At 34.5% G+C, this 24,858-nt stretch overlaps 1 protein-coding gene across 1 annotated transcript; it reads right to left on the bottom strand.

The window, feature by feature from the left end:
• Positions 1–203: 203 nt before the first annotated feature.
• Positions 204–18,428, bottom strand: LOC147407289 (protein DA1-related 1-like). Its single transcript, XM_086435771.1, has 13 exons — positions 18,171–18,428; positions 17,305–17,459; positions 13,503–13,654; positions 13,172–13,262; positions 12,343–12,481; positions 4,831–4,951; positions 4,594–4,677; positions 1,811–1,930; positions 1,443–1,655; positions 1,271–1,333; positions 1,064–1,182; positions 884–942; positions 204–789 (listed from the first exon to the last, which is right to left on the bottom strand). Exons 3-13 carry the CDS (start codon positions 13,611–13,613, stop codon positions 464–466), a joined length of 1,446 nt encoding a protein of 481 aa, XP_086291897.1. The 5' UTR covers positions 13,614–13,654; positions 17,305–17,459; positions 18,171–18,428; the 3' UTR covers positions 204–463.
• Between the last annotated feature and the right edge of the window lie 6,430 nt (positions 18,429–24,858).

The raw sequence follows: 24,858 nt of genomic DNA, 5'->3' as shown, positions 1-24,858 counted from the left end.
AGGAGCAATGTGTCAAATGGACATGGTCGCGTATTCTCATATTTAAGAAATCTACCATGAATGACACTGGCCTCTGGTCATGATCAGAACTTAAACAGGTCCCACATAATAAAGAGCATTACATCAGAGGAGCAAAAGAGAAATAAAGCGCATTTACCTTTCTATATTTCTATTCTATTGGGAGAAAGGCGAGGGAAAGAGTAGGCCTGGAAATAGTAATAAAAAAAGAAAAGCCGAATATCCAATTTATAATGTAAATGTTCATAAGTTTTACACATACAATGATAGAATAAGTGGTCTCTGCTCTCACAAACAAGAACGGGGATTACAGCTAACGAGTATAGAAACCAATATTGGACAGATTGATGGTCAATCTCATGGAGTTTTTTTTTTTTTTTTTGAGTTCTTATATGCCTTCAGCCTTATTTCAATAAATCATTATGACTGAGTTTTTACCAAGACTTCACAGCGGAAAGCTCCCCGTCATCCGAATATGATCAAGTGTTCGCCTGAGGCCATACTCTAGCACCGCCCGGTTACCATTTCTGAATCCATCTCCGTATGCTGGTGAAGTATCAGATTCAATCTGGTGTTTGAAAAAATCCCCAAGCTTCCTCTCGAATTGAGACCGTGTACCCTTCTTTGAAGATGTCGAAACAGAAGAGGGCGACGAAGTTGAAGTTGAAGCAACGTTACTACCAGAACCTGACATGATCTCTGAATCCAACCACATGTGAGCTAGCACTTGGCAGATACCTTCTTCAACATCAGGACTAAGAGTGCTGTAACCTATCAAACAACCAAAACCAAACTTTAGCAAGGACATGACACCAGAACACAAACAAATGCTCAAGATGACATGGGTCATGGAGCAGGATAGCACCTTTAAGCCGCAACCATGCATGCATCATCTCATGAGCTAGGATGGACCCAGTCAGCAATCTGCATGAGAGATTCTTGGTCTAACATTTAAAAAAAAACATACCCATGCACCAGAAGTATGGAAACTGATACTGCTTCGAGTCATTAAGCAATCAAGGAGAAGGAAGAAGATAAACAATACCTTGGGAGACCATACAAAATGAGAATGGCTGTTACTTCACAATGGCGGGTTAGTCTATATGGTTCTGTTATCATCTCAATGATTCTGTGTCCTGCTCCAATCCTTGGCCTCCTTAATATCTGTTAAAGGGGAAAAGGGATACTCAACCATCTACCCATGAAGGATTCCCACAATGGAAAATAAAATATACAATGCAAGAACCCTTACAGTGCTGACTGTCTGCTCCTCCGACAAGCAGAGCCCTCTAGTCTCAGGCATGTGATGATGGCCCTTCCCACGAAAACAAAAACAAGGTAAAAGACTAACCACATAATAGAACAAAAAAGAAAAAGTGTGTGCTTTGTTGCTGGAATGTGATGGGTTGCACAGATCTGCTTACATTCTTTTCTCCCTCCAAGGCCTCATTTAGTGCTGTCCTCTCGACCAAGAGTAAAGGAACTTGCTGCTCCACTTTCATATTTAAACCTTCGTAAAATTCTTGTATATCAAGGTAAAGTGGTTGGCATTCATTGGTATCCATGATTGCAGAGTCCAAACACTCCAGACAGAGCTTCCGACCATCATCAAGGGAGATGTATTTTGTTTCTCTTGGCTGCAGATTATAGGGGAAATTTTACTCTATTAGCATCTCTAAGAAAAATCAACAAATGTATGCGTGTGCATGTACATGTGGGTGAGCATGGATGGGCTTCAGGGGTGGCAAAAGTAAATAGGGCACCTTTTGGAAATACAGTATTTCACACTTACTTCCATCCGTTCACAGCTACAGCACCGTGGAGTCCCATCATGCTCATGGGAGGGGCAGTATTTTTGGTTCCAAAAAGGATGTGCCCTATATTCAATAAGACCAGCAGCATTTGTTGGAATCTGTATGGAAAACGTTCCACAGCCAGACTGACAATGAGTATAAAAAGTAAAAGGAACAAAAAAAATAATGCGTATTTCATTTTAAATACTTTTAGAGGTGTAATATGTCAAGGAAGATTTTTTAAGACAGCATGCACTGGTGTTTTCAAAAGGCACTCAAGGCTTATGCCTATAGATGGCGCCTCCACAAAATATCGTAAGTGTTACTAAAACCATAAAATCTTGAGAAGCATAAAGCTAGTCTATACTGCGCCTTCACCAGAGTGCATCTCAAGAAATGGTTTTTTACTTGATCTAGGAGTTGGTGTTGGATGATCTGAACCTAAGTCAATGCAAGTCAGAAATGAGACAAGGACCAAATCAATACAAAGTTAGAGCCAAGTCAAAGCTGAGTCATGTTAATAATTAAGCCAGCCAACTCATAGCCGAGTCAAGTTGAATCAAGGCCGAGTCATAGACCACGTCAAGATTGAATCAGAAAAATTCGAATTCGTATTACGAAAACGACCCAGCCCTTAACAAGACCAAGTGACTTGAGAGAGTCAATTTGGTATCCAACAAGTTTTAAAGCCACAATTGGCTAAGGGTCCCAATCTGTTGTTGGTAGCATTTTCATGTAGCCATTTCTAAAAAAATCAACTTTTATTTGTAACTCTAAGTGAAGTAATCTCATCATCATCATCATCATCATGTTGAGCTGATAGAGGACAGTGATGCAAGAAGTGGAGGGTTTTTGGATACTTGTTCTCTAGGAGCTCTTCGGTTGAGAGATTTGAGGACTTAAAACCACCTCATGTTAAAGCTAAATATGGGGAACAGAGATTCGGTTGGTAGAGTAGAGTGTCAACAGGTTCGTATGGTTGTAACGTGTGGAAGGGGGATCCTCAAGGTAGTCGAGCAATTTGATAGGGGTGTCCGTTTCAAAGTGGGGTTAGGAGACAAGATTAGATTTTGGGAGGATAGATGATGCAGTAATTCAACTCTGTCAAACCAATACCCTTCCTTGTACACTTGTTCTCTAAAAAGGAATTGTTCAGTGTAACAATGTCCGATTCGGCATGGGAACACTTTTTCTTGGGATCTGGGCTTCAAAAGAAATTTCAATGATTGAGAGATAACTGAGGTAACTTCTATTCTAGATCTTTTGAGTTCTTTCCAACTCAGGGAGAATGATCATGATAGGAGAGAATGGTTCAAGAGTTATCATAAGAGATTTGTCGTTTGCTCCTTTTACAAATCCTTACTTCCTTCCTTTGATACCTCCTTCTCAAAGTCTATTATTTGGTTGGCACTTGTTCCATCTAAGATATCATTTTTTGTATAGTTAGCCTCCTTGGGAGGATTCTTACTCTTGGTTGGATTGTTCCGAACTTTTCTTCTCTCTACAAGAGAGATGGTGAATCTGTTAATCACATCTTAATTCATTATTCTTTCGCCCGGGATATTTGATTGTTTTTTCTTTCTCCTTTTCAAGTGGAGTGGATTTTACTAAGAACTTTCTTCTCGGACTTAGAAGGGTGAACTTTTAATATGTTTTCTTTCAGAAAAAAGACATCTTTGGGCTATTCTTCCATCAGCCATTGCTTGGGGTTTATGGAAAGAGAGAAATATTAAGGTGTTCCAAGGCAAGGAAAGTACGACCCAAGCCGTATTTTTGGAGATTTTGGGGTTACTTTATCATTGGTCCTAGTTGAGCATCGATTTTGAGGTCTCTTTTCAGGATTTTGTGTTCAGATGGGATACTCCTTGTGATTCATAGTTAGTTTTGTTTGTTTTCACAGATTACTTTAAGTTGTTATTGTACTTTTTTTTCTTTTTCCTTGTATGGGGGCTATCTCAGCCTCCTTTTTTCGTTTTCAATAAAATTTTACACTTGTCAAAAAAAAATTTCTCACTTCCACTAGTAGATTTTTTATCTTTTTTTATGTGAAAAAAATGAAAACAGGCACATTCTAAGCTAATCATTCTTCAAGTTTTTAGCGTATTTTACGAATCATTTTATTGCACATTCTCCAGTATTGCTACTTTTAGACAAGGGAGAATTCCATATGCCTTTTAATCATCTAATGCAGAGGGAGCAATCATCTAATGATAGTTAAAACCTTGGTGTAAATTCCCATAGTGCCATCCCAGCTGCTGTTATATATTTAGATCGTCAATCTTTGTAAAACCAAATCACAAGAATGAAACAAACCAACCAAGCAGTATCCCACAAAGGATGCTTCCTTCACTAATGAAATGTATCTTGGCCTTCTCATTCATTTATTTAGTTTATAATCACTAAGCCATTTAGCGCCCTACATCTATATAATTTCCATATTTTAGCATTGTGATATACGCATGAATGTGCTGGGACACCAGGGTTCTTGACGAGGGCACGTTTTTTTGAATATTTACTATTCGTGTACTTAGAAATTCATTCCTGAATAGGGAAGATCAATGTTATGTAAGCAGTAAGTATACACATAACAAAAAATTTAAAAGAGAGAAAAAGAAAAAGAAAAAAACCAGTAACCATGCATCAATCTGTAGAAGTTTCCTACATGACATAGAATATAGTAAGTACGGAACATATTATGTTCGTATGCTAAAGTAATATAAGCAACTTTTATCAGATAAAAACTCAAGAAATTATTGTCTTAACAAAGGCCTACACAACTTACAAAGTGCTTGCAAACATCACATTTCGGATGATACCGTTCCTTATAGCAATATTTGTGATAAGGGTAATTCCCAGACATTGAGAACTACAGAAAAAAGATAAATGTAAAATTAGTCAATGTAAACCAATCACATGATAGGAACACTAATGCAATAAAAGAATCAGCTAAAAATTAAAGATTTGTTTTAGGCACTTTCAACTTAACATGACAATGTATAGGAACTACTAGCTTCTAAACCTCAGTATCCGATATGGGGAGATTGCAAGCATGGCAACGAAAACAATCTGGATGCCAAACTGCACCCAGGCAACTCAAAAACCGTCCATGACCAATCTCAGTATTGCAACCGGCACAAACCCTACAAAAAAAATTCAATCAACCAAGTCAGACTTTATGTGGAACATGTACAAATACATCCACAAAAAGAAAACAATATAAAACAAAAGATCCAATATTTATATGATGATACACGAGTATGCATGTGGTAGTCCGTCCATAAATAAATCCTTTACTTTGTATCACCCTCATGGATGTATAATCTTGTTGAGGCCATGTGAAACAACTCCCCGATTTCTAAAAAAATGGCCTTTTCATGCTTGTGGAACTACGAGATCAAATCTCATAAGAACAAATAGCATCAAATTGAATGTTTCTTATTCTCTGGAAATAATTTGTCCATTAATAAATAGCTTGGTTTCTAGATAAACAAATTATGTCCTTCATCGGGAATCAGGTTACATTTCTTTCTTATTCTAATTCCTAACCAATTGATGTTTCGTTTTACCAAGTTATATTGTTCGATATAAGAATTGTCACTATATGAAGCAGGTTTCAAATATCATACCATTCTATCCAGGATCTTGGATCAGAAGCAAGTTCTACTCCAAATTTTGAAAAAGCTTTTAATATAAAAGTAACTTTAAATATTCTTGTCTAATTTCGAATAGTTTCTGATAATTTTCTTCATAATCCTCATCTCTTGGTCTATTTTCTCTTGTATATGATAAATGTATGCTGAATAATTCTTGATAATACATCTTCAATATTTCTAGTCTTTCTTTCTTATTGAAGTTATAACGAGGCATAGCAAAACAATATAGATAATATGAGAAACAAAATAGTTTATTTACTTAACAAACTCTTAACAAACTTGTTTACAGAATGAAACAAAAGCAGTAAAAGTAGAAAGACTGAACAAGAAGTACTTAAATAAAAGGATTACCTAAATGGTTTCTTTTCTGGACCTTAGGCAGATAGGTTAAGGAGAGGTGGTAATTTGGGAATTTCGGTTAGGGAAGAGGTTTCTTTTCTCAGAAGTTTTTTTTCGGATTCTTCTCTTTCTTTTGAAAGGAAATATTCTAATTCTATATGAGGAATGTTTGGTTTGAATTTTATTTTCTCTATTACATGTATTTGAGGTAATTCGTCATGCATTTGTGATTGTATGGGTGAAGAGTTAGGAGATTGAATATTTAATTTTCTGGGGTCATGGTAATATGCCACTGGGATTGTTTCATCTTTAATTCCTTTGAGTTAGGTCTTTACTTGTGGAGGCTCTACTTAAGGATGTCCTTGCTGGCATTAAATTTTCTGTTAAGGGTATAGTGGTCACAGAACTTGTTTCATCGGTGAGTATGACTGATCTTTTAAACGAAGGAAAATTTATTTCTATGTTTCCATTGGGGTACTGTATTATTGACTCTGGTTTCTTATTTTCTGGTATTTGTGATTGTCCTTCTCCTACTAAGTTCCATGTTGATGGTAATTGAACATTATTCCAAGAAATTCTTTTAGGGACTAATCTATTTGACTTATATATGTTGCTTTGTAATAAAAGGGTTTCTCCTTCCAAAGAGGGTTTGGACAAAGCACCTGGATTTATTGTTGTGGTCATTGTTTTGTATACTATTCTAAACACTAGTGCCAATGGTTGGGATCCTGGTATCATACTATATCCTGAAGTTTGTATATTAAGACTTAAGGCTTTCATTATTCCTGGATCTGATAAGGCTAATGTAAAATTTGGAAAACTATCAAAGTAGATTGGTCCATCACAAAGACTTGATTCTACTAGACCTAGTAGGGAATCTGTAAAGTTGAGGTGTCTCTTGTCTCTTAGGCATAGTAATACTGAGGCTTTTAATCCTATTCTTGTTAAAGGTTTTATTCCTACTTGAATCAGGCCGATATGTAAAAATTTATGTTTTTGTTGATATCTTAAAATTGATTCTTTTGAGAATAATTCTATTGTTTGATGATCAACTGACAGAGGTATTGTTTGTTCACAAGTTTTTATTGTATAGTCTATCTTTGACAGGAAGTTTCCTTTTGTATATATGTTTTTAATTGGGACTTTAGGTATATTCCAATTGTGTAAACTTGTTTCAATATCTGTAATAGAATTTTCTTCCATATTTAAGACCTCTGGGTTTTCTGGATCTGAGCTATGTTTTCCATAAATAAATTTAACTAGAGAATTCATAGTAGTTTCACAAGATAAATTTTCCGGACTGTCAACGGTTTATTCCCGAAAACGGCTCAACTGGCCAACAAGAGGGATACGCGACTTAGGTCAGACGAAAATTTTTCAAATGAATATACTAAGAATTGTTTAGTCAAACTAATCTCTTGAAAACTGTGGCTCTGATACCATTCTATCCATATAGTCAAATAAAACTCTTTGTTCTCTGGTCAAAGTATTTATTGATTTGCATTTACAGGTTGTATTACAAAACTGGATTGAATCATTTACTTCTTCGGTTTCGCTGGAGCTGGTTTCATTTATGTCGTCATCTTGGCTACTATTAGTATAGTCAGAATTTATCATTAAATTAGCTAATTGTTCTTTTAGATTTTTATCTATTTCTAATTCATTTATTTTTTGTTTTACTTTACACTGGTTTTTATAATGTCCTACTTTTCCACACTTGAAGCATGTAGGTGTTTTTCTCTTTTGCTTTGCTTGTTTTAAACGTTCAAAGGGTTTCTTCTTTTGTTGCTTAGATGCTTTCTTATAATAATAAGATGTTTTTGGTCTAAATTCACTGACCTTGTTTTCACTGTTTTTACCACCATATCGGGGGCGAAAATTTTTTGAGCGTTTAGAGATTTTGGAAGAAGAGGATTTGAAAGGTGGAGGTAAACCACATTGTTCACAGAATTGCCCTAATTCTTTTCTTGTAGAATACCTATCTTGTTTTAATTTATGTTGGAGTCTAAGGTCATTGCAGAGCTTGAGTCCTTCTGAATGGATAAATCCTATTAAGTGACCATAAGTGAGATCATCATAGGGGATTGTCCCATTGTTTTGAGATTTGATTCTTGTCCTAACCTTTTCTGCGAATAGGGTAGGTAGTCCTGAAAGGAATTTTTCTTTCCAAAAACTATGGCCACAGTCTGTTCTTTGCATTACTTTGGTAAGGAAGACATCTTTATACCATCTAAAGTCATGGAGTTTTGGGCATCTTAGATTTGTTAATAACTCTGAGGCTCTATCTCTATAAGGATCTGGATCTCCTATAAAATGTCTTGTTATGGCAAGTATGAGAATATTGACAGCGTCTCCTATGTCTCTTCCTTGTTCATCTTTTATCAATACTCCCACTTCTGTTGTCTTGTTTTTGGTAAGGATAAAGTTTCTCTGGTCTTCTGTGACATAATGATCCCACCATCCTTTAATTGACCTGTGAATCCGGAAACTAACCTTTGGGCTATTTGGTGGTCTGAGGCATATGGTTGTGCAGCTGTGCAAACCATGGTCATTTCTTGTAGGAGAGATATAATATTGTATTCTGTTAGTCCATCTATATTCCATTCATATAAGGATTTTCCATCATAAAATGATTGAGTCATCATACTTTTCTCTTCATATCCTACATCTAATGGTGTAGGTCTACTATAGTAATTGGGTATATTTGGTCTGATTCTTGCTCTATGTATGGTGGAAGCCATGTTTACTTCGTCTTTGAATTGGCTTGTTATTTGATCTAGGTCATTTTCTGTGTAATCTTCTTCATTGCTTGTAGAACTTGTCTCACTTTCTGATTTTTCTATTTTGTCTACTACTATGATTTCTTTACCTTTCCCTAAACTTAATTTGGCTAATTTTTCACTTATTTCTTGTAACATTTCCTGTTTATCTGGAATTGTCATCCGTAGTTTTTCTGGTATTTCTTTTTTTTTTTGAAAAGTATAATGTATTGAGCAAAAGAAGGAGAACTACAAAGAGAGAGGCCGAGAGAGCCTCAAGAACAAACAACAAGCAAAAAGCAGCAAATCAAAGAAAAAACAAAAAAATAAAAAAACAAAAAAACAAAAACAACATCACTGATTACATAAAGAGTCCCATCTAAAAACAAAATCGTCGAAGGTAGTCCCCACGAACTCTATATTCTGCTTCGACCAAATGTATAACAGACCCAAAATTTCCAAGAATCTTGCACGAGTGGTACTGCTCTTGTTGTTGAACACTCTGTTGTTTCTCTCGTTCCAGACTCCCCAAGCAATAGCCGAGGGAAGCATAGCCCATAGGATCCTTTTTCTGATGTGGAAAGCGTTATTGGTTCATTCAACTAACACCGAAGAAAACTTACGAGGGAGGACCCAGTTCATACCGAACATACCAAGGAAGATTGACCAAATATTATAAGAAAAAGAACAATGGACTAAAGTATGATCAACAGATTCTCCATCACTCAAGCATAATGGACAGCCATTGGGAATGATCCAACCCCGCACAATCAAATTATCCAACGTAAGAATCTTACCAGGGCGGCCAACCAAACAAAAAAAGATATTTTAGACGGAACTAACCTGGACCAAGTGATTGAGCCCAATAAGGGTCGCTCAGCTTCGAAAGAAAGCCATTTAAAGAAAGACCTGACAGAAAATCTCAAATCCTTAGCCCTTGTCCATTCCCACTTATCCTGTTCGTTGTCGTTGAGGTTAGACGTATGTAGAAGATCAAGGAGAGATGTCACCTGAGTTAACTCCCAGTCATTAAAGTTTCTCCTGAATCCCAAGTCCCAAGTAGGGCCAGACTCGTTGCGAACCAAACACTGCTGAATAGAGCGGTTCTTCTTGGTATTTCATAAGGAGTAAAGAGTGGAGTTTTATTCTTGTTTGGATCTGTTGAATGAATTTTATCTTTGGTTCTGTCTTCATGTGTGGATTTTGTATTACAATTTTCTTCTATTCTTATTAATTGTTCTCCGATAGAGTGGAGATACCTATTAGTATAATTATTTTGTTTCATTATATTGTCTATGTCTCTTCCTGTAGGGGTCAATTGATCTATATCTTTAAATTTTATTGCTTTATATGGTGATCCTATTACTGTATCCTTATCTACTGAGATTACTATTTCATTTATAGGAGGAGGATGGACAGATTGCATTTGCCCGATCTTGGGAACATCCCATAGATTTGACTTTATTACATCAATTTCTTTTTGTACTGGATTCTTGAAGTATTTGTTATACCAGGAAAAGAAAGGAATTTGTTTCTTTGCTTTGTTTAAGTGCTCATAATAATATATCCAAACTTGTTTTTGAAAGTTTTCTGATTTTTCTTCGATATTCCTCCATATCCTATATCACTTGCGTCAGTTTCTACTATTTTTAATAATTGAGGGTCTGGAAATTTGATGTTTCTTATTCTCTGGAAATAATTTGTCCATTAATAAATAGCTTGGTTTCTAGATAAACAAATTATGTCCATCATCGGGAATCAGGTTACATTTCTTTCTTATTCTAATTCCTAACCAATTGATGTTTCGTTTTACCAAGTTATATTGTTCGATATAAGAATTGTCACTATATGAAGCAGGTTTCAAATATCTAACTGTATAAAAGATAGTCCAAGCAACTGGCTTATGTCATGCTCCTTTATGTGGTAAACTGCCATAAAAATATAACTGATATCCACGGAGGAGTTGTGTTTCTGAATACCACCCATTCAGATTCAGAGGCTTGGCACTAGGATTCTAAGAAGACCCTATTAGACATACTAGTTTTGGCTCTGAACCAGGTGTGCCAGCATTGAACAGATAAATGCTCAATCTCCTACAGGGTCTTGGCCACCCATCTGTTGTTAAAAGAGAAAAAAAGAAGTTTTTGATGAACTAAGGAACCCATAAATTGCAGAGATAAAATACAAATACTCTTTACCTAAATCTTAATTTTCCCTTTAAAATGTTAAAAATATCAGGGACCATTCAACCGTTGGGTAATGACGTACTCCCACTTGACACGCACCTCTTAGGTTTCAACTGGTTCACATTGTGATAAATTTCTTGGACTGAAATCTTTTGGTGCACATATGACTTATGACATATGCAAACACAAAGGCCCTAATCTTCCCATCTAAGAAACAGCTCCAAATAGAAGAATGTTTTCACATTCACTAGTTCTAATATATCCATGGCACCTATTACTGAAAAAAAGGATGGGATAATAGATCTAACTCTAGATCAACTCGGGAAGTCCGTAGAAACACATCATTGACCTTCATAATATTTTCATTTCTTACATTTGTAATGAACTAATAATACTGGGTCTAGAGATAGGATATATTTTTGGGAAGATCTATCTATGAAGCAAAATCCTCTCCATGTGAAATTGCCTTGTCTTTACAATTATCTGTCATAAAAAAAATTGCCAGTACTTTTGATTTGGCATATCCATCTCTCACCAGTCACTCTTGGAAATCAGCTTCCGTAGAGATTGCTGGTAGAAATTTTCGTCATTGCAGCAAGATATACTATGCAATCATAATCTCATAAAACATGGAGATGGAAAGAGACAAAGCGACCGTGGACTTTTACAAGGTTCTGCAAAACAACACATCCCGGGCCTCTCCAAAATTTTAAATTTCAAAAATTTCCCCACAATAGATTTACACTTACTAATTATTAGGGACTATTTTTTGTCAAAAGTGAACAAAATTACAAATGAAGACTCCCATAACCACGTTAGTCAATTTTAAAATTACAAAAATTTCATTTTGATCTTTACTATTATAATGAGATAGGGATCTACCACAAATTCAAAATCGTATTTCCTATTAAATGATAAACTATGATAGAAAACTAGATTATCTATTTGCAATTTCTAAAATTTCTAAAATTTCACAATTAATCTTACATAAATCTTAATTTTTGTAAACATGTGTGTTTGCAAGTGCCAACTACTAGTATCATTATAGCAAATTCAAATTTACTATTTTTGTTTTATTTTGATATTAGTTAGTAAATTAGAGTACATTAATTGGTTAATTACAATCATGTTAATCAAGATTTCTATTTAATTATTGAGTGTTCAACAATTTTCCAGAAAAAAAAAAATGATTTTTAAGTAGTTGTAACTTGTAGGTTTCTATTTTAGAATCCTAGGAAATAGTTGCTTGGTTAGTAAGTTAATGAAGGAGTCGTAAGTTTATGAGGAGGTGGAGCTAAATGTAACTGTTGTCTCTGAGGGGATTAACTCTCACAGTTGGTCAGATATTATAACATGAATGTCCGATTTGGTTTGCTAGGTTCTATCAGTCATGAATGGGATTCTAACAGCGGGATTCCACCCAATTTGCAGAATATTAGATATCATTCATCCCAGAGAATACAGGAAATACTAGATTCCATTCAACCTATTTGATATATGGTTCCAACCATGCATTAAGGAATAAAATTCACAAAGCAGAAGCAGTAATAAATGAGACCAATTAACGTAAAGCTGACACCAAAACCACATATACCTGAACCCAGTTGTAAAGGGGAATGGTATAGGTTGATAAACATTGCCATTTCCATGAGGAGGAGACTCGGGCTCCATGTTCAAACTTTCCTGCAGAGCTCGTGCAAGTGCTTCATCTTCTTCCAAATGAGATCCATTATCTAAGAAAAGAAATAAAAGAAAATCATGAAGCATAGAAATACTTTGTAGCTTCTATTATGCAACAAGAGATTCTTCAACTTTAAATAATCATCCAGTAACATTACGATACCCTGAAGAAAGATAAACTCTTGAATAAAAACTGATAACACTCGATACTTGATTAACCAAGTCTTTGACCAACATAACCATGCAGTCCATAAAGAAAGAGCAATGATAGTGTGTTCATCAACTAACAGAAAGGGGAATCATCCTTAATCATCAAACAACAATCTCGTGGATTAGCAACTAGACAAAATAAGAGTACATGTTTCAACAACAATTAAATTTGTCTCACTTAATTATCTATCCAATAACATTGAGCCCTACTAGGTTAAAAAGAAGCCCCAAGAGATCCTAGTACAAAATTTGCCTGAGCCCCACTAGACTGGAAATATTTCACTCTTGCCTCAAGAGGGGGAAGAGAAGTTAATGAAGAAGTCAATCTCAGCATATATGTAAGAGAAAACTAAAATATAAAGAAAATGTGAAACAATTAAGGAGTACAAATAGCCGTCCATTTTAGAAGTCGTATGCAATACTTAATTTGAAAGCACACCCGATATTGGGTATATACATGTTACGGATGAGAGTTACACCATCATATAATGCTAAGAGCATGCAGAGTTACACACGATACCCATCTTACTCACCGATCACATTTTTCCCTTTTTTCTCTTCCTCTGCAAGGGAAAGTGCGATGGCATGATCTATATCTTCATTCTCAAACTCAGACCATGCATCCTGCATTCAGTTTCCTCCATAAAATAAAGTTAAGCAATGACATGAAAGAAGAAACCTGAAACTTGAAATTTACAAACACTATCATGCACGATATCATCTCCTTCCCTTCATCAATTAACTTGAAAATCGAAAGCAGGTCATGCTTTCCAGCTTAATATGAGGAAAGGGGCACCTTCAACATATAGGAGTCGACCATGAGCAATAAAAGAGAGCTCCAACAAGATGTAATAACTCAATTACCGTTGAAGTAGAAGGTTCAGTCCAAACTCTATCATCTTCAAGTTTCCCATGATATTGCCCTTCCGAAATTTTATGGCTGGAACCTTTAAAAAATTTGTTCAGCCAACCCATAATACAGAAAGCTATCTACACATGGTGTGGCAAAATTTTGCCTGCACATATAACACACAAAGCAATTCTATGCTTTATGACAAATATTCATATATAATAAACATAAACTTTGAGAGAAAAAAAATTGTAGAATTGAAAGAACAAAAGGTGCACAAACACACAATCATTTGCCAATTTAAAATTAGTGTAGCACTAAAATGGTTCAATCTCAACTCCAAACGCAGCCCCAATATACAGAATCGGAGGTTTTGGAGCATCAAATTAATTGCCGTAGCAGACTCTTTCAAATAGAGGAGCCATAGAAATTCTTTAAGGGTCTGTTCTTTACAGAAGCTAGCTCCAGCTCCAGAAGCTGGCTTCTGGAAGAAGCAGAAGCTTGGAGCCTGAAAAGCCACATCCAGCAGAAGCTTGTTCGTTACAGAAGCACATAAGCCAGAAACTGATGTTCGTTTGACAGCTTTTTATTGCTGGATTCTGATAAAATGACTAGAATACCCTTAATGTTGATAATGCACCAAAAATGATCAGAATACCTTAATAAATATATAGTTACACTATATATATAATAATAAATTTATCTTAAAAAATTATAAAAATAATTATTTTTAATTTAAATAAATTTATAAATTTTAAAATTTTATTGAAATTTCGGCAGCATCTCCTCTTAAAAATGGACATATGAAATTTTCCTGATAAAGAAAATACCTGCATACATAGCCCTTTTACAAGAAAAACTCATTTTTTAAACTATAACAACTACCTATAACTTACTTTTAATTTCTTATAAGCTAACATAAATACCTTCTTAAAATACCCCTCCACAAATGTGGAAACACCCATCATCCCTTTGAAACAAAAGATGTGATTTTAAATCACCAAGCCCAACAGAAACTTCCACTATATCAGATTGGACGATATGTGGTCATAGAACAAGTTATACTATACGGGGAAAAACTATAACTTTTCCGTTCAAGTGGTCATGAACAAATGCACGTTAGAGATTTCTTCAAACAATCTTAAGATCTAAACTAACATACTATCAAAATTCTCATAAAATCATCAAAAACTACAAAGAATAATGTCTTTAGCTTCACACAACCAACCAACTTCACAAATTGTAACTTCATTTACTGGACGAAATATTAGCATAAAAAAGATAAAATCTTTTAAGACCCAAACTAACAAAATATCAAAATTCAGATAACACCATAAAAGCAACAAAGAACATTGTCTATAGTTTCACACAACAAAAAAATTAGAACTTTACAAACAGTAACTTCATCTACTTAACAAAATGTTAGCGTAGAAAAAATAAAATCTTTCGTTAGAGAGCTGCTATCAGCACCCAAAATATTTTGTTTATTATTTTCTTAAATTATATATCACACTCCAATTAAAGATTAAAACACACACTTACAACATTACAAGATTTTAGCTAAAATTATAATCTCAACATAACAAAACATATAACACTCTTTGAAATAATTTCAGTAGTTGTTTACAATTATGATTAGGCTCATACAAAATCCTAAACCCAAAAAATAGCAATCTAGCTATAAAAAAATTGATCTATTGGCATCGCAACTTTTACTTAGTTCGTAGGTTATAAAAATGACGAATGCATGTTTTGGGTTTGAATTGAAAGATTTTACAATTTGAAAACGCTTTTTCTGATTCAACAGAGCCATCCAGTTGCAACTATGTGACATTGCTTTGAAGTAAGACTCCAAATATTAGATAAAACTGTGGGTATCAATAAACATTATGAAGTTGATTTACAGTTATAAAATCAGATTAGGGAACATACTCGACATCTATACCCCAAGTAATATAATATTTTAGTTATGTTCAGAAATTTTTTTGTTTCTTACATAAAAATGACAGACACAAATATTTAAGTAGATCTATAAGATGGAAGTCTATCCTATGATTGCAAAGCTGTGTTTAGCAACTTGATAGTTGGATCAACAAACTCATGAGTTCGTAGGTTAAGATCCCTTCTAATAAACTACCAAAATTCCAATAAAATCATTCAAACTAGCAAAACACACACTATAATTTCACACAACCAACAATTAAAACTTCAAGTGGAAGAAAAATTGAAGAAGGCCAGACCTGAATGGGGAAGAGTTGGGTTATTCCTCGTCGAGAGAGCGCGGAGACAATCTCTTCCGAAATCTCGAGTTTGGAGACGTCAAGAGGGTTACCTTGTGGAAGAATAGGGGCCGTTTGTTTCGGTGGTGATGGGGAATCCAACGGAGGAAGAGGAGACATGAAAGGTGGACCTATGAGGGTTGGGGTTGGGGTTGTTGGAGATGGAGATTGAAATTGGGGAGAAATTGGAGAGGAGAGATGGTATGAAATCAGGATTTTTGTAGAGAAATGTTGTTGAAGGTAAAGGAGAGAAGAAGATGAGCATCACCATTAGAAGAGGTTGAAGAAGAGAGAGTGAGGATCTGATTTTTATGGATGAAATGAGTTTCTGCAACAGCCTGAACCGTTGGAAATTTACCAAAAGAAGGAGGGCATTTAGGTAATTTCATCTGAACCGTTTTACGGTAATGGGCTTCGCGCAAAAGCCATTTGACGAAGCGGGCTAAGGGCGACTTCAATAAAGAGTCGTTTTTGGGCTTTATTTAAAATCTGAGGAGCGAAAGAAGCCCAAACGAACATATTTCGCCGGGCTTTTTGAGCTTAAAAGTAAAAAAAGCTGGAAAAGCCAGCTTCAAAAATTCAAACGAACAGGCCCTAAATATTTGGATGTCTCCTCCCTCATCCTTTTTTCTAAATAAAAATTTTACTATTATTTTAAAAATCCAATAAAATTTATCTAATATTAAAATTAAAAAAATTATAATTTTTTTAAAATATATATACATATATATTTGTTTTGACCAAGTTGTGTATAGCCGCAATTGTTTGGAAACCAACTTCTCTAACCTCCATTTGTAAGGAAGGGAAGTTGTTTCTAGTTAACTTCTCAAAACATGGTAAGTATAATTGTTGTCTTCCGACACAAAATCCATAGACATTCAAAGGTGACTTCTGAAATGATGTCCATGCATTGCAACAACCTCTGTATTCAGTAAATTGGCAACCACATGCACCCTCAAAAGAAGCTATGTAATTGGAACTAAGTAAGGTTTATGATAGAAAAATCGTAGATTTTTTAGGTTGTAACAGTTGGACATGTTCTATGATTCACTCTTAAGGTTGCGGATTCAAATCTTCCTTACCCACAAAATAGAAGGAAGAGAAAAAAGTGAAGCCTCAGATAATTTGACATCCAATCTGATCAAGTTCAGGGCAGACTGGAAAAGAAATGGTATTAACATCAATTGTGCATGTGAAGCAAGATATGTCCACCTTCACTAAATCCGGTGGGTTTCAGAGGTGTTCATCTTCAATTCCCACAAAAAGGGGAAAGAAAGAGCAAATTAAAACACCCAAACAAAATACAGAATTGCTCAAGATGATTAACACTACTCAAATCTCAATACAATGTGACAGCCTAAAATTTCTTGCCTCAAATTGAGGTAAGAAAATCCTCCCCCCTCACCTAAAAAAAAAAATCAAGATTCTTCCAACTCAAAATGCCAATTAAATTATTAAATAGGAATTGAAAAATAAATAATAAACAAATAAATCTCAGTAAAAAGCAGAACTAAATTAAACAGTAGTCTTAACTCACCTCAAACAGATTTTGATCTCCAAAAATGGGAGATGGAAAAAGACCCAGATCAAATTAAGATCCTGATTCGATTGTTTCGAGGAAGATTTACTGCCAAGAAAGATATCCTATACTCCCAATCAGGCCCTTCGTTTCTATTGGATTCGGAGAAGAATCTATCAGAGAAACCACTATCAGAATAAATAAATAAATAAATAAAAGAAGAATAAAAGATCCCTTTCTTCTATGGATATAAATATGCAAAGCAAATAAAAGAGAAGAAATTGAAAAGATTACTTGAATTGAACCCAAATTCACCAGGTCAAAAGGGTGGAAACACAGCATTTCTTTCCTTTGGTTATAAAACAAACAAGGATTATAGAAAAGGCAGTAAACCCATTTGGCTATTCAACATTTTCTCTTGTTTTTTGGAGCATTTTACATGTGGGGTCCTATAACTTTTAGCCACAAAAAAAAACCCAAAACACTTCCTTGTAAGAATCTAATAAAAAGAGAAGAAAAAAATTAAAAAAATAAATTGAACCATCTTCAATCTTACATTCTATGTTTATGATCCTTTAAGACTTTATCTTCTACATTATTCTCTCATTCAGATATTAGAGAGAAATTTGTTTTTTTTTTTTTTTTAATCTAAAATTCAGAACATCTCACAGAAGAAAATCCAACTTACAACATCTAAGAATAACTATTAGGTACGATGATTTCCAAAATCCAACCTACTTCCCAGAAAATCAAAAAAAGAAAAGAAAAAAAGAACTAATTTCAGAAACTACTGAGATGGGCATGTTGTAAGAGTGATGATACCCTGAGATGGGTTTGTTCAGAAAAAAAATTTTATTTTCCAGACAACCCAAAGGAGAATCTACCTTTTTCCCTCGAATCGAAGAAGTGGAACCTGGAAAGAATCACTATTTGCTACGATTTCTGACGAGACTTTGCTGTTGAGATGTGCCTTCGAAAAGATAACCTCGCAAGCAAAGGAACCACCTATGTGTTAATATGAATTAGACTCGTTACAGTGTCAAGGTAGCTGCTTTCATTATTTGCGATTTGCCAAACAACTATTTTGAGTCAATGTTGCCCACATGATTTGTCCATTTGAGAGAGAGAGAGAGAAGAGAGAAGATGCCACTCGGATCGTCTATTTGGTTGAGTCCAATTTCAAACGCAACTCTCTTTTTTAAGGTAGTGCCCCCTTTCGTGTCTTCAAACTTATGAGACACGTCCCTTAACCTAAGTTTACACTAGAAGCCTAATATAAAATGACATAAATGATCTTTCATTTAAACTTCTACCCAAAAAGTCCTGGATTTTTCATTTTTCTATGAAAAATCTTTCAACTTCAAGGTCTTGATTCTTTAGCCTAATTTATTTGAGTCGTGCTAGAGTGACCTTCGATGAAAAGCATGTATGGTTCCATATACTTTCACGTCAAGAAATGCGATAAGGTTCCAACCTGAGGTCATTTCAGCATTATTCAATTATTTTTAATGAAATTTATTAACTCATGCACAAATTTTGTCGAAAATACTAGGACATCACAGTTTGCAAAGTACTATGTTGTTGATGTGATAAATATTTAATTTTTCTTCGGGTGGGTGTGGGGGGTTGTTTTTGACATGGGTCCAATGTTACTTGAAAGGATATCCCATCCTTAACCATATTTTCAAAATGATGACACAAGTCTTTTGACCTTAGGTTTTTTTTTTTTATTGATTAGGGAATGGCCTAATATCATAGATTCTTTTCCTCGAGATACACTACTGTACATATTTATGGGAGTGTGCAATTGTGTGTCCTAAGTGAAAAAATCAATGGTTTTAGCTCGTGCTACATTAGGAGGCATTAGAAAACTCGTCATCTACAACTATTTCGGTAAAAAAAAATTACCCAATCTTCAATCTTTAGATTTTATCTACTTGAATCTTCAAGCTTCGAGAACAAGAAAGATTTTTATTTTTATTTTAAGGAGAAATGGAAGATGATAGAATTTTGGGTAGAAAAATCAAGGATTTCCATTTTCAACAATTGATTGAAGATGAGGATCTTAAAGAAGAATAGGGGCGGATTTAGAGTGGGGCACTTGCCCATACAAGAATTTTCAAAGTCTTTGAATTAGTCAGATATTGTAACAGATTGTAGCGTCGAATAAAAAAATCTACTACTATTGCCCCTACAATATTTTTTTCCAATTTTAGTTGCTCCAACAACTATTTTTTTTCACTCTTAATTGTCCCCCACAAAAAAATTTATACTCTTTGTTGCCCCCACTAGGGCAAAATCCTAACTCCGCCCTTGAAGAAGATTGATTTTGGGATGAAACAATCAAGGATTTTTTTTAAGGTGAAGTTGAAAAATGATTAACGAGTATCTTGAAGATTATTGGTTTGGTTTAAAAAACAAAAAAAGCAAAACACAAACAAAGATTTTCATTGAGGTTAAAAAAGATGAATTGAAGGTAGGGAGTTGCCGACTAGAATAATAAAACATAAAGATAAGAATATATGATAAGTTTAAAGATGATTGATTTTGAGACGAATCAAGGGTTATCATTACAGTGAGGATGAAAACAAAGAATTGAAGATGATTTTGAGAAAAAAAAACGAATTTTTTCGTTGTTGTTACAAGTTGATGATTGAAAATGAAGGTATTTAAGTCATTTTCTAAAATAAAATGTCAAAGGGCTTATGTCATCAGGATGAAAAGATAGGAACATATATCAAATATTCACCCAAACATGGGACCTACTACACTAAATACCCTTGTCATTTGCAGTTAATGTAGGGACAAAATTTGTATTTTACCCTTATAACCTTTGATCATTTAAAAAGGCAAATTATTTATCGAAATCACAAATTTTTCCAACTTCATAAATAATTTGGAATGTAAGTTTTCCTCATAATTAAGATCATTTTGTTACATAATTTGGTAATTCATCTTTATTTTACTCCTATTTTGCGTCAATATCTTTTAAAAATTATTGAATTTTCTACCAAAAATCCATCATACGCTACTTCTCCAAAATCCTATCTTACTTATTGAAAATGAGATATAATCTTTAGGCTGAAGATGAGGAGAAAAATGTTGCCAGAGATTAAAGATTTGGCTATATGATGAAGACGAGGGTGTCTTGGTCATTTTAGTAGTCTTTTATAGTAGAACAAGGTCAAGAGCATGTCATCATTTTAAGAAGCTTATGTCATCAGTTTGAAAAAACAGGGGTCTCCGCCTCCCAAATATTCAACGCGACGTTGAGCGGTACGTCGTCACGTTCTATTTTTTTAAGCACTACGGTACCTTTCCACTAACTGACAGCCTAGTCACGCAATCAAAATTTGACACGTGCTATTTAAATATTGGAGAGTGAACTTGGGCCTGATTTATTTTAAAATATGAAAAGCCAAGCCCATGTCCACACCATTGAGACCTCTGGTAATTGTCTCAAATTTCATTCAAAAATGAATTTCAACGCCCAATACCCGCTCCTGGGCCACGCACGATTTTAGATCTTTGATTATGTGTCTCGTCTCGTTCGTGAACAATACCAGGCTTTAAATTTTTTTTTATTTTTTTTGCGATCTATGAATTAGGAAGAAAAAGCTACAACTCAAATTATAGGGTCTTGTCGTGTCCATAAAGGATAAATATCCTTTTATTAGAATGTATTTGAATCTTCGCATTGATGAACCGCCCAGTTTGGTCTACCAATCAACAGAGCCCAGTTGAATCGCCGATTTAATCAAAGGTTACATTTTTCTCATTTTTCTGAGTATAGTTTTTTAAAAGATGATCTTTTTATATAATTTCTCTACTTTTAGTATGTTTATACATATATATTAATCTATGTTTTATAACTCAATGAATAAACTCAAAATGAGTAGATAGACGTATAGAAATGCAACCTTTCGTAATGCAGTCCCTCAAGAATGCACAGGTAGGGATCTTCGATTTATTTTCTAAGAGAAGAGAAACTCAGTTTCTCTCCACCATGTTTGGATTAACAAGAGAGAAATTAAGATAATTTTGAAATTTTAAAATGTCTTAAAAGAGATCTAATGATAGAGTTGGAATTATAAAGTATTTTAAAAGGGTTTCTCTCTACTTTTTGAGGGATGGAAAACTCATTATCTTTTCTCTTCTCTTCTCTCCCCACTTAACAATCCAAACAAGAGAAATGTAGGGAAACACGTTTAGTTTCTCTTCTCCTCTCCATTTCACTCAATCCAAATACAGCAATAGAATTTGTATATAAAGTGGACACTATCATAAATAGAAATAAACGTTAATATAAGACAAATCAGAATAAAATCAAGATAAACTAGGCCTGTATATGGGCTGGGCTTGAGTTGTTCTTTTAAGAGAGAGAGAGAGAGAGAGAGAGAGAGAGAGAGGTGAGTAGGCCAGGGCTTGTCTGTTACTACCAAGACCGCCCCTCTAATTATACAGAGCAAGAGCCCGGCCCAAACTCTAAACATGACTTGTTTTTTTAATCTAAACTCCTGGTACATAGTGGACCAGGCTAGAGTTGAGCCCATTAATTTCTCTAATAAAGAAGACAAACACCATAAGTTTTTTAGAACAGAAAAGTACAAAAAAGAAGGGCATGTATGATTCCGAAATTAATGATGTAAACACATTTTATTCAAAATATTTATCAAGAAATGCACATATCTATTTTGGTATTTTTTTTTACCAAAAGGGGTATCCACTGTATAGTCAATGTACCTTTATTCCTTTGTTTTGCATTTCATTGAAATGGTATTAAATTTGAGATTCACAAAAATGGTTATAAAAGTAGAATCATGAAGGAGATCAAACAATGGGTACCCTTCTTGGTAAAAATAAATATATACCAAAATGAATTTATGATAAAATACTCTCTTTAGAAAATGCTCATAACTTTAAAACTATAAGTTGGCTTTGAGATCAATATAACGATACCAAATCGTGATCCTTAAATAGATGGCACGGTGTTATGCAGGACTGAATGGAGAACCTGATTCATTTAGCTGAGCCCAAGTCGAGATCTTGCACACCAGAATTTTACGACCAACAACAATGTGTAAAACAATGATTGTTTAACTAACCCCTATCATTTTTGACGAAGTTTCTGTTACTTTTATCTTAAAAAAATTAAGTAGCGCTGTTACTTAAAAGGAGAAGATTCCCCACTTTAATAAACGTAGTCCACAAAAAATATTTTAAAGGCAGTTTAAAAAAACGAGTAACAAAAGTAATTTAAAATTTGCCACTTTTTCATAAAATGCCCTCTATTTTGCATACCATTCAAGTAATTAAATGATAAAAATGTAAGGGTATATTAGAAAAATGGGTGAGTATTTTGCCAAAATTCCCTAACTAGACACCGTTTAAAAACATTTATCAAAGATTGCACGTACCCTTTTTGCTTAAAGGATAAGGTTTCTCAAATATAATTATAATTAATCCACAAAAGTATAATAAAGGAGGTCTTGAGTTCAAGTCACCTTTTTGGATCTTATTATCAAAATATATATAATAAAGACAATGTATAAAAAGTAACAAGTTATTCAAACTTTACCACTTTTCTCATAAAATGTGGTTTAGTTTGCATATCATTAAGAAATTAAATGATAAAGAGTAGATAACCAAAATGGGTGAGTATCTTACAAAAATTACTCATCCGGACACATTTTTAAAACATTGATCAAAGAGTGCATCTATTTGTTTAGATATTTATTTATTTTTATTATAAAAAAAAAGCCACTTTATGATTACTTTTTGTGTTTTACTTTTATATCTTTACCTTTTTTGAAAAAAAAAAAAAAAATTCATATGTATGAAATCCAAAACAAGGATATATGCAGGTAAATTTACTAAAAGACCGGATAGTTAAGAGCAACTCCAATGCACTTTCCATTCCCCTTCTCAATTGTCATTTTGGAGAGTTAAATTTAAAATATGTGTCTCTAATGTACTATACATCACACTCTCCATTGTGGATGGTAGGTTTGGACTCTCAATTCTCTCAAATTCTTATTTTGGATTTTATGGGTCTTCAATGCATTATTTATTTTAATGTTCATATTGAGTTGAATTTAAAATAATAAATAAATATTTATTGATGGTCATTTTGGATAATATGGTTAGAATGCATACTCCTTGAATATTCAAAATGATTAACCGTTATAGATAATCATTTTTTATATTTCCCTTGTAGTTGTTCTAAGTACCCATTTCGATAAAAATAAATAAATACCGAAATTGACATTTGCACCTTTTTGATAAATGTTTTAATACCGACCACTTATTTCCAAGTAAAATAAATAAGAACATTTAGCCATACCTCTATGCACCTACCACGACAACTAACAAACTACTCATATACCCATATTTAACCAAGTTTTTAAGTTTTTCAACGACTCGGACCTTTAGTGCACATAAGAGGATATGGATATCGACATCAACAATGATGTATGATGTGGGGGAAATTCTTGAGCACGGACACGTGGCTCGATCAGGGGTCAGGATTAATGATTTCGAGGTCGGGGAGAACAACGACTCTTGCTCGGTTTATTAACCCCGACGAATGCATGTATTCGAAACTCGGAAGTGTGCCATCAACTCGTAGGTCGGTATGACGGGTCTGACAGATGAGCCTGCAATAGACAGCCAGTTCTGACAACCCACGTCATGACAAACCAACTCTGAATTTCTCAGAAGTGATAGGGCAGTTGAAACAACTCCTGCAGCTGACATGTCAGAGAGTGGGCTAACTACCCCAGGTCACCTCAAGGGATGGCCCAGAAAACGATGAAGTTGAACACCTACATAAGGAAGAAAATTATGAGCAAAAGAGGTTCGAATTCTTCTTCTCTAAGCACATAACATTGATCAATTTGGCTAACTTGATCGTCGGAGTGGGCTGTTTTGCAGGTCCCCCCGAGCTTAAAGAGAAGAAAAGTGTAGTGTCATTTCGTGCATCTACATATGACAAAGAAGTAATCAGATTCTATGATCATCTCTCATCTGATTTTTATATAATCATATTATTTGTAGACCATATTTACTATCTATATAAAAGGTGAACCTTAAGAAGTATCCATCGAGAGAGAAAAAAAGACAGCCAAACTAGGCAAGTGGAGAGCCAAGCCTAAGATGAGATTTTGACTTCACAAGGAACATGTTGGGCAACTAACCTAAGTCCAGAGTCTACAGTGCTGCACTCATAACTACAAAAGCTTAACCCTTTTAATGGGCCACAACCCTTCCTGATTAAAAATCTTTCACACTTCCATACAAACAGCCTGTCACATATCTTTGAGACACGTGTCAATCCTAGACATCCATCCTTTTTTTTTGTTTAGGACCACAATACCCACGAGGCCATGTCCAACCCTGCCGGCTAGACACGTGTACCCATTACAGTAGTAGAGGACCACTTCATGAATGTTGTCCACTTCAGCTCACTCATTTATTTTCTATAGTGTATTGTCCTTTAATACTTTTTGGTGTCGTTATCCACTCTGTTAATGTTATGGCTAAAAAGCATGGGCCTTTGGTTCACTCATATTT

This window comes from Akebia trifoliata, chromosome 3 (assembly GCF_017979445.1).
Source record: "Akebia trifoliata isolate Shusen 1 chromosome 3, ASM1797944v1, whole genome shotgun sequence".
Classification (NCBI taxonomy): Eukaryota; Viridiplantae; Streptophyta; class Magnoliopsida; order Ranunculales; family Lardizabalaceae; genus Akebia; species Akebia trifoliata.
This window is presented reverse-complemented; position numbering and strand designations above follow the sequence as displayed.